Below are 14862 nucleotides of genomic sequence, written 5' to 3' on the forward strand. Positions count from 1 at the left end.
AAGGATGGCACCTGGAAAGTACAGTGCTGTGCGCAGCTGAAACAATTCGTTTAGACTAAGCTATACAGGTCTAAGCACTTTTATACTGGCATGTATGCGTCCACAGAAGGGAAGAAGGGGTTGTTATTTATTTGTTATTTGTACTATAGCACATAGGAGAGCCCCCGTCATGGACCAGCATCCTGTTGTGCTAGGCCCCGCAGAACAAAAAGACAGTCCTTGCCCCAAAGAGCCTACAAGCAACAACAGACAGACTGATGGGACAATACAAGGAATCTGAGAGTGTTAGTAAGAATGAGGATTGATACATAATTGATTAAACAACCACAAAGAAAGAATAACTATTAATGGATTAGCCATTTTCAAGTTTTTTGGAGGGTTGTTTTTGAAAATTTACACATACTTCATGTGATTACTCATTTTGAATAGGCTTTTCAACATATGGCAGGGTTGAAGGGGGTAGGAATGATTTGTTTAATTTTCTTGAAGTGGGGCTCAGGGCTGTTCTATACAATTTATGCTACTACAATTATGTCCCACAGTAAAGGATTAGACTGCTTGATTATCCGTTTCTAAGCCAATATAGTTACAGCAGTACAAAAACTCTATAGATAAGCCCATAGCTTTAAAAATAGCTGCAGAGCACTGCCCTAGACAGTGATGTTGTGGTCACAATCACTTGCCTTGTCACTCGCTAGTTTTCTTTCCTGGTGATATTATGTCCTAGGTATGTAGAAATGAACATTCTTCTTGCACTCTGGCACAAGCTGTTTTGTGTTCCCTTGTCTGAGTGTAGGCACAGAAGCCGTGCTTTCACAGTGGGGATGGCTCATGTTGAAGAAATATAAAGTACAATTCCAAGGCAGATGGTGACATCTGTCATCTTGGGTAGGGGATTTTCTTTCTAACTAATTAATTTTACCTGACGCTCTGCTGGTGCTGTGTCTGCAGCTTTGGCTCAGGTAGCACGTGAATTGCTTAGCTTCTCTGTATCTTTATAATAAACAAAGGGAATTGCCCTGATTATGCCTTATGTTGGGAAAGGGTAGCCTGTACCTGCAGAGTAGCAGTCTAGGGGTACTCTTGGGATATGAAGACTGTGGTCAGAGCTGGACCCCAGATTTCACTGCTCTGTGGCCAAGTGGGTGGGAGTCACTCCTCAGCCAGGAAGCTGGAGTCTGTAGGCTCTTAGGGATTTGTAATGAGAAAACCATACTGTCAAGAAGATCTTGGATGTGGAGAAGAGGAAGAAGGGAGCGGTCAGGGGCAGGGGAGTGGGCTGAGGTGGGATTGCCCGACACAGGGCGGGGCTGAGTTGGGGGCCAGGGAAGGGACTGGAGGAGAGTGGAAGCAGGGGGGAGGGATTTGAAGGGGGGCGGTGGCTCTGGAGTTGAATCTTGGCTCGTGGCTGGGCGGAAGCTCGACTGTGGCCGCCGTTCTCGGTACCGAGTCGGATTCGGAGCCAAACCCTGCTGGGATGGTGCCTCCCGGGCCGCTGGACTGCGACGGAGCCGATGACCTGGCGGCCCTGGCGGAGCTGGACGAGACGAGGCTGCTGCAGAGTCTGAGCGGCCGCTTCCTGCAGCAGCGGGTCTATGTGAGTGAGGAGCCGGAGCCGTGCTGGGGGCGAGCCGGATAGGCAGGGCGAGAGGGGCTCTGCTCTGCTGTAGGGTCTTCTCTCTCGGAAATGGCAGGGGGTGGGAGAAGGGGCCCAGGGACCCCCTGGAACACCGAAGGACGCCAGGGGAGGGACCCCGCGAGACACTCAGTGTGGGGGGAGGACGGGACTGAGTGAGCCCATGGACACCGGGGTCATGTGGGCTGTGCTTAATTTTTGAGCCCCAGCACCTCTAGACTTACCCCATCAGTTATGAAAGTAAAAAAATTGCTTGAGCCTGGACACCTCTGCATGTGGGAGGACCAGAGAACCTGTGGGACACTGGGATTGGGGAGCTAAGAGACCCTGCAGGACATGGTTTCCTTGACACGCCCCACTAGTGTAGTGCAAGGGGGCCGTGGGGCCCTGTGCAATACTTGCTAACCTGGTTGATGGGACTTTTCCTTTTACATCAGACATATATTGGGGACATTCTGATTGCAATGAACCCGTTCCAGAGCCTTCCACTCTATGAGAAACCAGTAAGTGTCTCCTTTCTTCAGTGTATGGTGTGAATAGCAGGTGTGTGGTGTCTTGTGTTGGTAGATCTTGGGGAGGGAGGGTGTAGGTGGCTCCTTATGGGGACAGGCCAGACAAAGGGAACAGAATTATGCACAAGTGCACCCTTTGCTCTCAGATATTTGAATCACATTTTGTCCCTGTGAAGTTATATCCTTACCCATAAGGAGCATGGCTAGTTGGGCTTTTGTAGAAGCCTTTTCCATGTGCTTTTCAGTCCCTATTTTTTCCCATAATGTATTAAGTCTCATATGGATTTTGTCAGCTGTGTTTTTTGATTTCTGTATGCCACCCATGGCTCTAGGTGCTTCATCCTATGTGAAACAAACAGTATTTTAGGCAGTTTTAAATCTACAATGCCCTCATTGAACTGACCATCCAGTAATAAAAAATAGTCCAACTTGCAGCATCCCTCACATCATACCCACTGTTCACACCCTACCATTGCCCTCCTTCCCACAAATGCTCAAGAACAGAGTTGGCCTTTGCAATATGCCTGGAAGATTATAAGCAGGGCAATGGCAGTACCAAGGGGCAGGGAGTTCCAGGGTGTGTTATGTTTCTGGAAATCTTCATCTGACATATTGTGTAGTTTTTGATTTATTCTATCAAATCCTGGACAATGTAATATAAACTACATATTAAAAAAAACCCAACAACTCTGATGACTTCTCCGTCCCTTATCTAGGTGGTTAGCTGAGGTTGGGAGGGGAGAATTTACCCTCTATCCCCTAACTGTTCTTGCATTTCACTTTAATTGAATTCTCCCACTGCTCCCAGATATCAGAGAAATATCAGAACCACAACAAGGGCACTCTGCCCCCCCACATTTTTGCCATTGCTGACAGAGCATATCAGGCCATGCTGGGGCGTCTGGCAACAGGACCTCAGAACCAGTGTATTGTCATCAGGTAAGACCAGAACAATTCAAAATATTTGTAAGGCTGCATATCGTGGAACAGTATGGTCTTGTCAGATCTGCATCACTGATTGGGAGAGCAGATTGAGGTCCTGACGAGATGGAACTAGCAACTATGGTCAATGCCCTCATTATACTCGTTTTTAAAGAAGGGGGAATGAAGACCAAAGGCCTCTTGCTGGAAATCATTTAAGTGTTTATTACGGTGGTTGAAACAGGACCTGTATGCTGTCTTCCCACATATCTCATCCTTCACCCTTCTCATTCACTTCCTGAGTTGACTACAGGGGCAATGAGTTCAGAGTCAGCACTGTGATAAACTGATTTCTATAGTGTCATCACTAGGCTCTAGAGCCAACACTGAAGATATAGCTATTTTAGTGGAACCTATTTCTCCTATTGCCATACATGCCATGATGATTGTCTTACAAGTGCTGAATGCTGCCCTAGACAGAACACCTCATTGAGATGAGTGGGGCAAGTCAGATCTCTCCTTTTGTTTGAGGCTGTCTTTCCAATGTTATACAGAGCCAGGCATTAGGCTTACCTTTGGAATGTTCTTCATGGCCAGTGGCACTAGATATTTAATCTGTTTTCCAATAAAAAGTTAAATTCTGCAGATGTTGAAGGGAGCTGCATTATAATGATGACCTGGAGTTCTGGCCACATGTGTCTTATTGAACACTGCTCACAGGGAAAGGAAAAGTGATAGTGGAAATGACAGGGAAAGAATGTATGTGCCTAGGGCAGACATGCTTGAGATCATAGGTCACTTGGTTAATAAATATTATCAGGCTCAGAGTTAGAGAATGGCTGGTTGCTCTTGGAATAGTAGAAAGAATGGGAGAAATTTTAATTCCTCTGTGTGCCTGGACAATTAAGTACATCAGGGGTGAGAAACACTAGTAGAAAACTCAACCTTGCCTTCCAGACAAGGACCTGGCTACAGTGACGTACTGGTTATCACCTTCCGACTGGATAACTGTAACTTACTGTATCTGGGGCTGACTATAGAGGCAATGCAGAGATGGAAGTGATTTGCAGAATCCAGCTGCCTGCCTTCTCAATAGGATGGGCTGCTGCAAATACTTTACATCTGTCATCTGATCTCTCAGCTATTTCCCAGTCTGCTTCCATTGCTTGTTCAAGGTTCTGATATTCAATATTCTCAGTGGCTCAGGATCCAGCTTAATTTGCAAGCACATCTCCATTCACGACCTATTCGAGAACACTGCTTTTCTGGAGCAATACAGCTGCCAAAGCCCATGGTGAAGTGCATGAGAGATGAAATTAAATATTTTTAGGTGAGGAAGTTTGGTGTGGAGATTGAACTAATTGGAAATCCGACCCACTCTGAAGTTTGCTGTAAGGGCCTCTTCTTTGGGAAAAGCAACTCCCACCGTAACTAATATAATGAGGATTTAAAAACCAAAACAAAATAAAGTCTTTTTCCCAAACAATACAGAGTCAAAGAGGGAAGAAGAGCAGAAACCACCTCCCCACCCCTGAGTCCTTTAAAGATCTGGCTATGGAGATCGAAGTGACCTGAAGAGCGATGGCAACTACAGCAATGGGCAGTATAGAGAACCCTAACACAGATACTTGTAAATGGAGTGACGTTGCCATGGGAGCCTGACATGATAAATAGGGGATCCTATGATGCCATCATTAGACTTAGTGGAACTGCACAGGGTAACAGAGGGAACAGCTGGAGGTGAAAGCCCCTTGGGCGGCACCACTGAGTTTTGGACCAGACTCCTGGTTATCTTGTAATATTGTCTAAAACTTGTCTCTGTGCAAGTGTTTACTAGACTTACCTATTGACAATTCACTTCTCTTAAAGATGAGCCTCCTGATTGGTGCTGCCCTTTGAGGAATGTCAGTGTCTCCTTTCTACAGATAGGAAACTGAGGTGCCTTAGAGGGGAAATGCCTTAATGATGTTAGAAAGTTCTGTGGTGCTGGGAGTTGAACCCATGAATCCTGGCTGCCCATCCCCTCTTCTAACCTGCTAGATATTTCCTCCCATGCTTTCCCTGTTTCTCCTTGGATCAGGGCACAATTACTAGTTTTGGAAATTGCCTTATGGTAAGGGCAGGTGAGGCTGTGATGATGAAGTCAGGGTTGTGGTCAGGTGCTGTGTGTGGGTCTCCTGAGGAAGGAGACTGGCTGTGGGGTTTGTTTTAGGGAGAGAAGAGAGAAGCAAGTGCTATTCATTGAGGTTCCCTGACAAGTCAGTAGCTTGTGTGATCTGCTTTCCGATGGCTGCTTGTGCTCTTTGTCAGGTGAGGTTGAAAGAGAAATACCACAATATATCATCTCATTAGGTTCTTAACTAGCTTCTCTGTTGCTACAACAGGAAGTTCATGGTTTGTGTTATCTGCAAAGGCAATAACTGAGAACACTTAGTGTGAGCAAAGATCTGGGGGGGGAGGGGGAAGGAAGGTCCCCTTGTTACACAATAGCTCGTCAAAGAAGCGTCTAGTAGGGATGTAAAAATTTAGTTTAATTAAAAATCCATTTAAACGTTCTATTTTAAATGGTTAAACGCTGGGGGGGAGCTGTGCTGGGCTCCTCTCATCACTGCCAAGTGAGAGCTGCCCAGCTGCAGCTCCCACCCCACCCTCCCGTAGCTGGGCAGTTCTCACTCATGGGGAGTGGAGCCGCCCCCGCTGGGCTCCAAGCCTCTTCCCCCCTGCTCATGGGAAGCCGAGCCCAGCTGTGGCTCACCCTACCCCCCCCCCCTCCACTGGGCTCCACGCCTCCCCCCCACTCGTACGGAGCTGAGCCCAGATGCGGCTCGTCCCCTACGCTGGGTTCCACGCCTCCCCCCATGCTCGTGGAAAGCCGAGCCCAGCTGCAGCTACCCCCTGTAGTAAGAAGTGAGAGTTTAAGGCCTGCAACCTAGCAGAACAGGCTAAGGCTTAAAGCCTAAGTGGAAAAAGCCAAGTTAACCAGTCTGTGAACTTATGACCTAACTGAAACTGGCACAGAGAAAATGCTGATACTGCAAGCATACACATTTCCAAAATATTACTAATATCAAAATAGTAATAAAAATACACAGCAGGTGTATCAAGACATCCTGACACCAAAGAGATAACTGACTCCCTGAAATGACACTTTGATAAATAGAAATGTCTAATAAGGTGATAAATGGAGTTATTTTGCCCGAATCGTACTAGTTACGGTAAAGGGTGGTATTAGACTATGTCAAGAGGGTGGCAACTACCTACGTCAAAGGGGCAGAACGAAATTGCTGGGAACAGTGTATAAAAGAGGGTGTCAGCGGGAATGACTTTGTCCGGCCTAGGGGATAACGGAAAGTCCAGCCGTTAAGTTATGCTGAGTCCATTGTAACGGAGCACTCATATTTGAAGTATACCAGTAGCTATTCTATAGGTCACTTCTCATTGAGCTTCAACTGCAGTAAACCTGGCCGGGTACCTTCGTTGCTCAACTAATCTGTGGTCGTGTCGATTCTTTCGATTGTGAGTGCCATCTCGGTTATCTGCGCAGAGCTGGAACAGCACCTACAGGGGGACACATGCATGAACGCAGCCTACATTGATACGCACCAACACCGGTAACAGCACCGACAACACACCCGCACTGGGCTCTGCACTTCCCCCCCCAAGCAAGAGTTGCCCAGCTGTTCTCACTGGCTGGGAGCCAGCCCAGCAGCCACTCCCCTCCTCAGTTTAAATGGTAATCAGCTGTTTAAAACGTTTAAACAGCTGATTACGGTTTAAATGGTTACCCTTTTAAATTCCTAGCATCTAGTATTGGGCCTGTGTTGGATTCCATTGCTTTTGGGCACACACATTGTCACAGAGATGAGAGATTCCATCTTCAACTGACCAGGAAACTGCATGGTTTCTGTTATCTGTACATTCCTCACTACCCAGATTAGTCACTGCAACTCACTCTGCCGGTCTGAGTGCAGCTGGCACATTGTGCAACAACCACCTCCTAAAAGGCAGATATGATCACATTGCTTTGTGCTCTGAATACCATTGTCTCCATTCCTGCTGGTGTCAAGGCTAAATTTAGTCCTCACCCTAATATGCTTTGCTATAGGACCTGGCCAACTGAGAGATAGCCTTAGGCAGGTGTTTCCAGTGGGCACAGTGCAGGGGACAGAGTAATCTCAGCAGCAGGACCTGGGGATGGAACTCCCTGTCAGAGGGTGGTGTTGAGCCCTATAGAGCCTTTCCTCAGCTATGACTCCCATTAAAACCAAGAACTAACCTGCTGCCCCAATCCTGGACCTGGGGGAGGGCAGGAGGCGTAACTGAGTTCCTGACCTCAAGAACTTACATTCTGTATTTTTGTGTTGTATTGTGTTGTTCTGTATTGTATTATGTTCTGTGTGATATCCAGCACAGTGGGGCCCTGATCCATGATTGGGGCTCCTAGGTAATGCCACAATATAATAATAATAGGAGGCTAAATGCCATTAGTCTCTTTGTAGCAGTTCAGTGCTTAAGTGCATAGATGATGGGTGCCTTAGAAATACCACAGAGAGAAGGTGGTTATAGTGATTACTGTGTAAGGCCAGGAGCATCCGATGGAAGTCTGGGTGGGTCACTGCCCCCTTTTGGAAACTGGTGTCTCTCTGTGACCCAATAGCAGAAGGCTGGGACTTTTCCTCCTTGTTGAATGCCACTATGCCTCTCCTCCACACACCAGAACAACACCCAACTGCCTAGTTGTGTGTTGGCCCTAGATTCCTGTCTAGACTGGTGCATTTCAAACCAAGATGCTCTCCCTTTCTCATTTGCTGCTGTCCTGTGTCTTGTTTAGAGAGAGGAGTTCAGATCACCAGCTCCTGAATCCTAAGAGTTTGATTGTCCCAGCACTCCAGTAGACTGTAGATCTCCCCTCCACTCTATCCTGCAGCCACAGAGAGCTGCAGAGCAGCAGCCACACCTGGGACTCAAAGTGCAGTGTCCCGGTGTGTAAACAGTCCTGACCTTTGGAGTATGTGTGGCATTTCCTGCTTCTGCTCAGTGACTAATGGATCTTCACACAGGTGCCCACGTGCTGTCATGGGATCACAGCCCAATTAAGGATATGGAGGCAGTGGGACATGTTCTGCTCGTGAGGTTGGGGAGGGTAGGTAATGCCTAGTATATGTGGAGGACTCAGCGAAAGTTCTCAGCGAAAGGTGCTTTTCGAGGTGATTCCTCCCTCTTTGCCAAGAGCTGAGGACACTTAAGAAATTCCTTTTGGCCCCACTGCATAAGGGGGTTGCCTAATGGGACAAGTTCACAGATAAGTGAGAGACAATGTCAGAGTTAGGTAAGACCCCTCTATCCATGAGGTCAGGAAAGAATCTCAAGTGGAGGGTGTTAAGCCTCCACAACCAGTGTAGTAGTGTATTAGGGAATCAGTGCCCTACAGAACCTGTTGCCAGAGGGGGAGGATCCAGGTAGTGCTAATGTGGGCACTGCCAGTGGGAGGCACCTAGAGCTGCGCAGTAGGGTTGGGACATTTGCGGTGGAGGGATGTTGGGGCAGAGAGAGGGGAAATGCACTGAGGCATAAGGGGAAGAGCAGCTGAGTCCTAGTGATGGAAGAGTTTCCCGTCCTCACCCTCTGTTCTTTTTTGACAGCGGAGAGAGTGGTGCAGGAAAAACAGAGAGTGCAAAGCTGCTGCTGCAACACATCATGCACCTGTGCAAGGGCAACTCACAGCTGGAGCAGCAGATCCTGCAGGTTAGTCACTGCAGGATAATGTGGGAAGGACAGGGTGGGGGGAAGCCACTGAACAACTCACAGTTATCTCAAGGGGTTCTGCAGATGAGTTGCTGGGAGTGGTGAAGGGGCAGAGTAAATGAAATCCTAGCAGTGGTATAGATCCAATACTAGATTGTCAGTCATGATCTAGACAAGACACATTAAATATTTGGCAAGAAGCAGGATGATATACTAATTAATTAAATAATTTCTATTCCATCAGTAATTAGGGAGGATGTTAAATAGCATCTATTAAAGTTAAACATTTCTAAATCAGCAGGACCAGATAACCTGTATCTAAGAATGTTAAAAGAATTGGCTAAATAGTTCTCTGAACCGTTAATGTTGGTTTTTTTATTTAATCTTGGTACACTGGGGAATAGTGCAGTCAAGTGGACTAGAAAACAGCCAATGTTGTGCTAATATTTAAAAAGAATAAACAGGATGTCCCTGGTAAACATAGGCTGGTTAACTGATATTGATCACAGTCAAAATCATGGAAAAACTGATATAGGATGCAGTCAGTAAAGAACTGGAGGACCATAGCATAATGAATGCCAATCAACATGGTTTTATGGAAAATAGGCCTTGTTAGACAAACCATTTTTTATGAGATCACATACTTGGTTGATAAAGATAACTGGATTGATGAAATATACTTTATTTCTGCATGACCTTCTGATTTTCTTTAACACTATGCAAAATCAATATAGCCCTTATGAAATGGATTAAAATCAGGTTAACTGATTAGGAAAAATGAATTGTAAATGGGAAATTGTCCTTTAGTGAGGTTGTTTTTAGTGAGTCCTGCAGGGATCTGTTCTCGGTCCAGTGCCATTCAATACCATTATCAATGATCTGAAAGAAGATATAGTATTATTGGTAAAACTTGCAAATAACAAAAATTGGCATAGTAAATAATGAGTGACAAGTCAGTTATGCAGGCCAATCTAGATCACTTGGTAATATGGGCTCATTTGAACAACCTGTTTCTTAACATACGCCGATGAAAAGCCATATCTAGGCACAAAGAACATAGGTCATAATTACAGATTGAAGAGCATATACTGGAAAGCAACGAAGGTCACAATAGATAATCAATTGAACATGAGCTCCCAATGTGATGCTGTAGCTAAAAGGGCAAATATGATCCTTGAATGTATGTGGAGGGAATATCAAATAGAAACAGGGATGTGGCATTACTTTACTGGAATAGTGTGTCCAGTTCTGGTGTCCACTCCTCCAAAGGGATGCTGACAAATTGGAAGGGGTTCAGAAAAGAGCAACAAGAATGCTTCAAGGTCGGGACATCCTGCCTTACAGTGAGAGACTAAAGAAACTCAGTCTATTTAGTTTATCCAAGAAAAGGTAAATAGGTAACTTGATCCTTGTCTACATTTACCTACCTGGGGGAAAGAGATTCAGATAGCAGAAATCTCCTTAATCTAGCAAACAAAAGTATAACAAGATCCAGTGTCTGCAACCTGAAGCTAGATAAATTCAGACTGGGAAAAAAACTGCACATATTTAACAGTAAGGATAAACAACCATTGGAACAATTCACATAAGGATGTGGTGTATTCTTCACTTGAAGTACAGTATTTAAAACAAGACTAGATATATTTTAAGGAGGTGCTATAGTTCAGCCAGAAGTTAGGGGCTTGATGAAGTGATTATTCGGTGAGTTTCTCTGGCCTGTTATGTAGGAGGCCAAATTAGAGGATCATAATGGTCCCTTCTGGCTTTAAAATCTATGAATTGCAGCTGGAGTATTGGAACTTGCAGGTGAGTCACTGCAGGAGATTGGGGGCCCCGGGCAACGTGCAGTGGATCTCATATTTGCAGATTATCATGTGGAGGGGCCCTTCCACCCCCACTGGTTATTAGCCAAGCTTGACACATTCTTTTCTGAATCCTATACCTCAGACTGGAAATTTGCCCCATATTAATTTATCTCTCTGCTGTGAACTTCCCGCAGTGTGTGTATCTTTCTGGCATTGAGTTCCCCAGGCCTGCACAGAGTGTCCTGTGTGGGGCCATCCATGAGAGTGATTCCTCCCCATCACTCCCTGCTTGGTGGGAGTTGGGAGGCTTTTGGGATTGAGGGGCTGAGAGTTGAGGTGGAATCCCAAGGGTTCTCTCCATGACCTGACAGAGAGACTGTCCTCTCCTTGCTCCAGGATGTGGTGCCTTTGCTTATACAATCCATGGCTATATTGGATTGTATTGCTGCTATGTGCCAGTTCCCAGCTGACCAACTCAAATCTTTTTTTTTCCTCTGGCTCCTCAAGAGGCCATGAGACTGTTTCACGTGATACTTCTGATTCCTTCCGCAACCTAGCTGGTCCACTGTATGCTGTAGGTGACATTAAGGGGTTTCCTGTTGCTTAGATCTCCCCATTGACTCTTCAGTTCCCTTCCAGGTGAACCCATTGCTCGAAGCCTTTGGCAACGCACAGACAGTGATGAATGACAACAGCAGCCGCTTTGGAAAATACATACAGCTGAGGTTCCAAAGGAATACAGGTGAGACCCAGAGCTTGGTCTCTAGGTGTGTGTGCACCCTTGTCATCTGTGTGATGATTTATCTCCTTCTGCCCTTTTTCCATGCAGTGAGGGGTGCCAAGCTCAGCGAGTATCTGCTGGAGAAGTCCCGTGTGGTACAACAAGATGCTGGAGAGAGGAATTTCCATATCTTCTACTATATGCTTGCTGGGCTCACTGAGAAGGAAAAGGAGATGTATGGACTGCTAGATCCCACACAGTACAGGTACCAGAGTTGCAGGGCCTGCTCTGGCTTCTCAGTGGGGTGGAGATCAGAATAATAAGGTGGACAGAAAGCTGGCTAGATCATCAGGCAGAATGGGTAGTGATCAATGGCTTGATGTCTAGTTGGCAGCCAGTATCAAGTCGAGGGCCCCAGGGGTTGGTTCTGTGGCCAGTTTTGTTCTACATATTCTTTAATGATCTGGAGGATGGGGTGGATTGCACCCTCACCAAGTTTGTGGATGATACTAAGCTGTGAGGAGTGGTAGATAGGCTGGAGGGTAGGGATTGGATACAGAGTGACCTAGACAAATTGGAGCATTGGGCCAAAAGAAATCTGATTAGGTTCAACAAAGACAAGTGCAGAGTCCTGCACTTAGGATGAAAGAATCGAATGCACTGCTACAGACTGGGGACCAAGTAGCTAGGCAGCAGTTCTGCATAAAAGGACCTGGGGGGTACAGTGAACAAGAAGCTGGATATGAGTCAACAGTGTGCCCTTGTTGCTAAGAAGACTAATGGCATATTGGGCTGTATTAGTAGGAGCATTGTCAGCAAATCGACGGAAGTGATTATTTCCTTCTGTTTGGCACTGGTGAGGCCACATCTGGAGTACTGTGTCCAGTTTTGACGCCCCCACTACAGAAAGGATGTGGACTAGTTGGAGAGAATCCAGCGGAGAACAATGAAACTGATTAGAGGGCTGGGGCACATGACTTATGAGGAGAGGCTGAAGGAACTGGACTTATTTAGTCTGCAGAAGACAAGGGTGAGGGAGGATTTGATAGCAGCCTTCAACTAACTGAAGGGAGGTTCCAAGGAGGATGGAGCTAGGCTGTTCTCAGTGGTGGTAGATGACAGAACAAGGAGCAATAGTCTTAAGTTGCAGTGGGGGAGGTCTAGGTTGGATATTAGGAAAATGTTTTTCACTAGGAGTGTGGTGAAGTACTGGAATTAGTTATCTAAGGAGGTGGTGGAATCTCCATCCTTAGAGGTTTTTAAGGTGTGGCCTGACAAGGCTGAAGCTGGGATAGTTTAGTTGGGATTGGTCCTGCTTTGAGCCGGGGATTGGACTAGATGAGCTTGTGAGGTCCCTTCCAACCCTAATCTTCTATGATTCTATAATGCGCTCCACAGCCCCATAAGGGAGGGAGTGGGCAAAGAGAGGATTTGACCTGGTGTGAGGGCTGAGTAATGATAGGAGTGCACAGGATTGGGAACACAGATTGTCATGGAAGGCTGGAGCTGGAATCTGGACAGAGATGTAGTATGATCTAATGGATGGGATACTGGCCTGACACTCCAAAGGGGACTTGGGTTCCATTCCTGGCTCCACTAGTGACCTGCCATGTGACCTTGCAGAAATCATTCCCCCTCTCTGTGCTTCTGCTCTCCCCAGCCTATGTCTGTGCTGTCTCTTTGGGGCCAGGAGTGACTCCCTGAGTCAGCTTTGCACTGTGTTCTCATGTGAGGTATGTTTGATATACCCAGAGTACAATCTGTCCTGATGAACAGCTGTGTCCACATAGCTGTCTAACATGGGGTGCCTTTTACACTGCTTTGCTGTGAGTGCTACCACTCCTGGTTTGTTCACACATAGCCTTCAGCATGTAAGTTATTTGCAGTTATGGTGTATGAGCACTGCATCCCGCCACTCTTGAATTACACTACAAAGCAACACCAGCAAAATCCCAGTCCCAAACTTTCCCCAGAAATGTATATCTTGGACTGCCCAGCTCTTTTCTGGACAAAACAAGCTCATATAAAGGCTGTCATTTTATTAATATAAAATTATATGCACAAATCCAGTTATCCCAAATAGAGTTTCCCAAACCCTTCAGTTCAAACACTCTGGTTTAGATAAAACAATAAAGCAAGTTTATTAACCACAAAAGAATAGATTTCAAGTGAATACAAGTAATGAGGCATAAAAGTCAGAATTGGTTACAAGAAAAATATAAAGTAAAAGCAACTAATGCCTAATTTAACAAACGAGTGAAAGGCAAGGTCTCTCTCACTACATGTTTCAGCAATCCTAGTGGCTGAACTTCTTTCAGTCGGGATCCCTCCCCCAGTGCAATGCTGCTTCTTTTGTTCTTCAGATGTCATGGATGCTGTGGGCAGAGAGAAAGGGAAGAATAATTTGGGGCGTCTGTCTTCCCTTCTTATAGTTCTTTGCCTTCTTCAAGAAGCATCTCTAACTGATGGTCAGGAGACAAAAAGTCTGTGTGGATGGGAACCCCAGGATGTTACTTTTTAAGATATAGATTTTTTGCCCATGTCCTTTTTCCTGCCAATCAATAGCCATTTAGCAATTGATGACCCATTTGGCCTGTTTACACTTGGCTGAGGTGTCAGCTTGTCTTTTGTCTTTGAAAAACTGATTTGGCTGCTTCCCAGACTTGTAATATGTCTTAGTAATACCATACAGTGAAATCTTACAACTTTACATACTATGTTGCTGCACATATTTTATCAGGACAGTATTGACCATAGTGTGCAAGAGGTGAATACAGGGTACAGATCATCACAGTATGTAGACTGTACCCTAATACAAATAATGACAGGTTGACTCACTTGTTTCCCCAGGTACATAAGCGGCTGGTTCAGGGAAGAGGATATGGCTGAGAGCTGGAAGCGCAAGTACTGGGAGGTGTGTAATGCCCTAGATATGGTGGGCTTCCAGGAACAGGTGAGTACCATGGGCACTCTGCCACCATCTCCACCTCCTCTGCTCAGCCTTACTTGCCCACCTGTAGAGTCCTGGAATCTCTGTTCTTGGCTGCTGTTTCCACATTCAGTTCAGCCCATTTCTTCCAGTTGTGCTTCCCTTGTTCAGTTTGCTGTGTTGCTCACAGTCTGGCAGATTCAGAGTAGAGCTCCCTCCTTCCACGTGCCTGACCTTCCTTTCCCACCACCATTGCAGGAAGTTTGAAGTTTTGCTGGAAGGAGGCTGCTTATTGCTCATCATATGCATGCACATGCCTGCACACACATCTGTGGGTGCCAGCTCCTGGGCCATCTCTGTTGTGTATTTTAGGAGCAGGTGGACATGCAGGCAATCCTGGCTGGAGTTCTGTCTCTGGGCAATGTGACCTTTCAGTCCCAGGAGAACAATGGGGCCGTGAGAGTCAGTGAAGCCTCCAGGGGGTGGCTGAAGGCTTCAGCGGTGAGTTGGAGGAAGTCTGAGTCAGAGACTCAGAGGAATGCAAGAAGGTCATCCTCCTAGTGGGGACCAGTGTGAGCTTTGGGGAATATTTA

General features: G+C 46.2%; 1 protein-coding gene across 5 annotated transcripts in view; it reads left to right on the plus strand.

Moving 5' to 3' along the window:
• The first annotated feature begins 1459 nt into the window (after positions 1–1459).
• LOC137149888 (myosin-IIIb-like) overlaps positions 1460–14862 on the plus strand; it is a 126771-nt gene continuing 113368 nt past the window's right edge. For 4 of the 5 annotated variants that reach the window (XR_010918857.1, XM_067543509.1, XM_067543508.1 and 1 more), the window contains exons 1-8: positions 1460–1597; positions 2074–2139; positions 2957–3087; positions 8712–8814; positions 11259–11361; positions 11449–11605; positions 14191–14293; positions 14642–14770. Coding sequence is in view for 4 of the 5 variants with exons in the window: in XM_067543509.1 (XP_067399610.1) it covers positions 1478–1597; positions 2074–2139; positions 2957–3087; positions 8712–8814; positions 11259–11361; positions 11449–11605; positions 14191–14293; positions 14642–14770 (912 nt within the window). In the remaining variant the exon portion in view is untranslated. Of the gene's footprint in view, positions 1598–2073; positions 2140–2956; positions 3088–7380; positions 8052–8711; positions 8815–11258; positions 11362–11448; positions 11606–14190; positions 14294–14641; positions 14771–14862 lie in introns of those variants that run through there. The other variant, XM_067543510.1, reaches the window with a different exon arrangement.

Source organism: Emydura macquarii, unplaced genomic scaffold, assembly GCF_026122565.2.
Source record: "Emydura macquarii macquarii isolate MOO-44397 ecotype Brisbane River unplaced genomic scaffold, CSIRO-AGI_Emac_v2 contig_915, whole genome shotgun sequence".
Lineage (NCBI taxonomy): Eukaryota > Metazoa > Chordata > Testudines > Chelidae > Emydura > Emydura macquarii.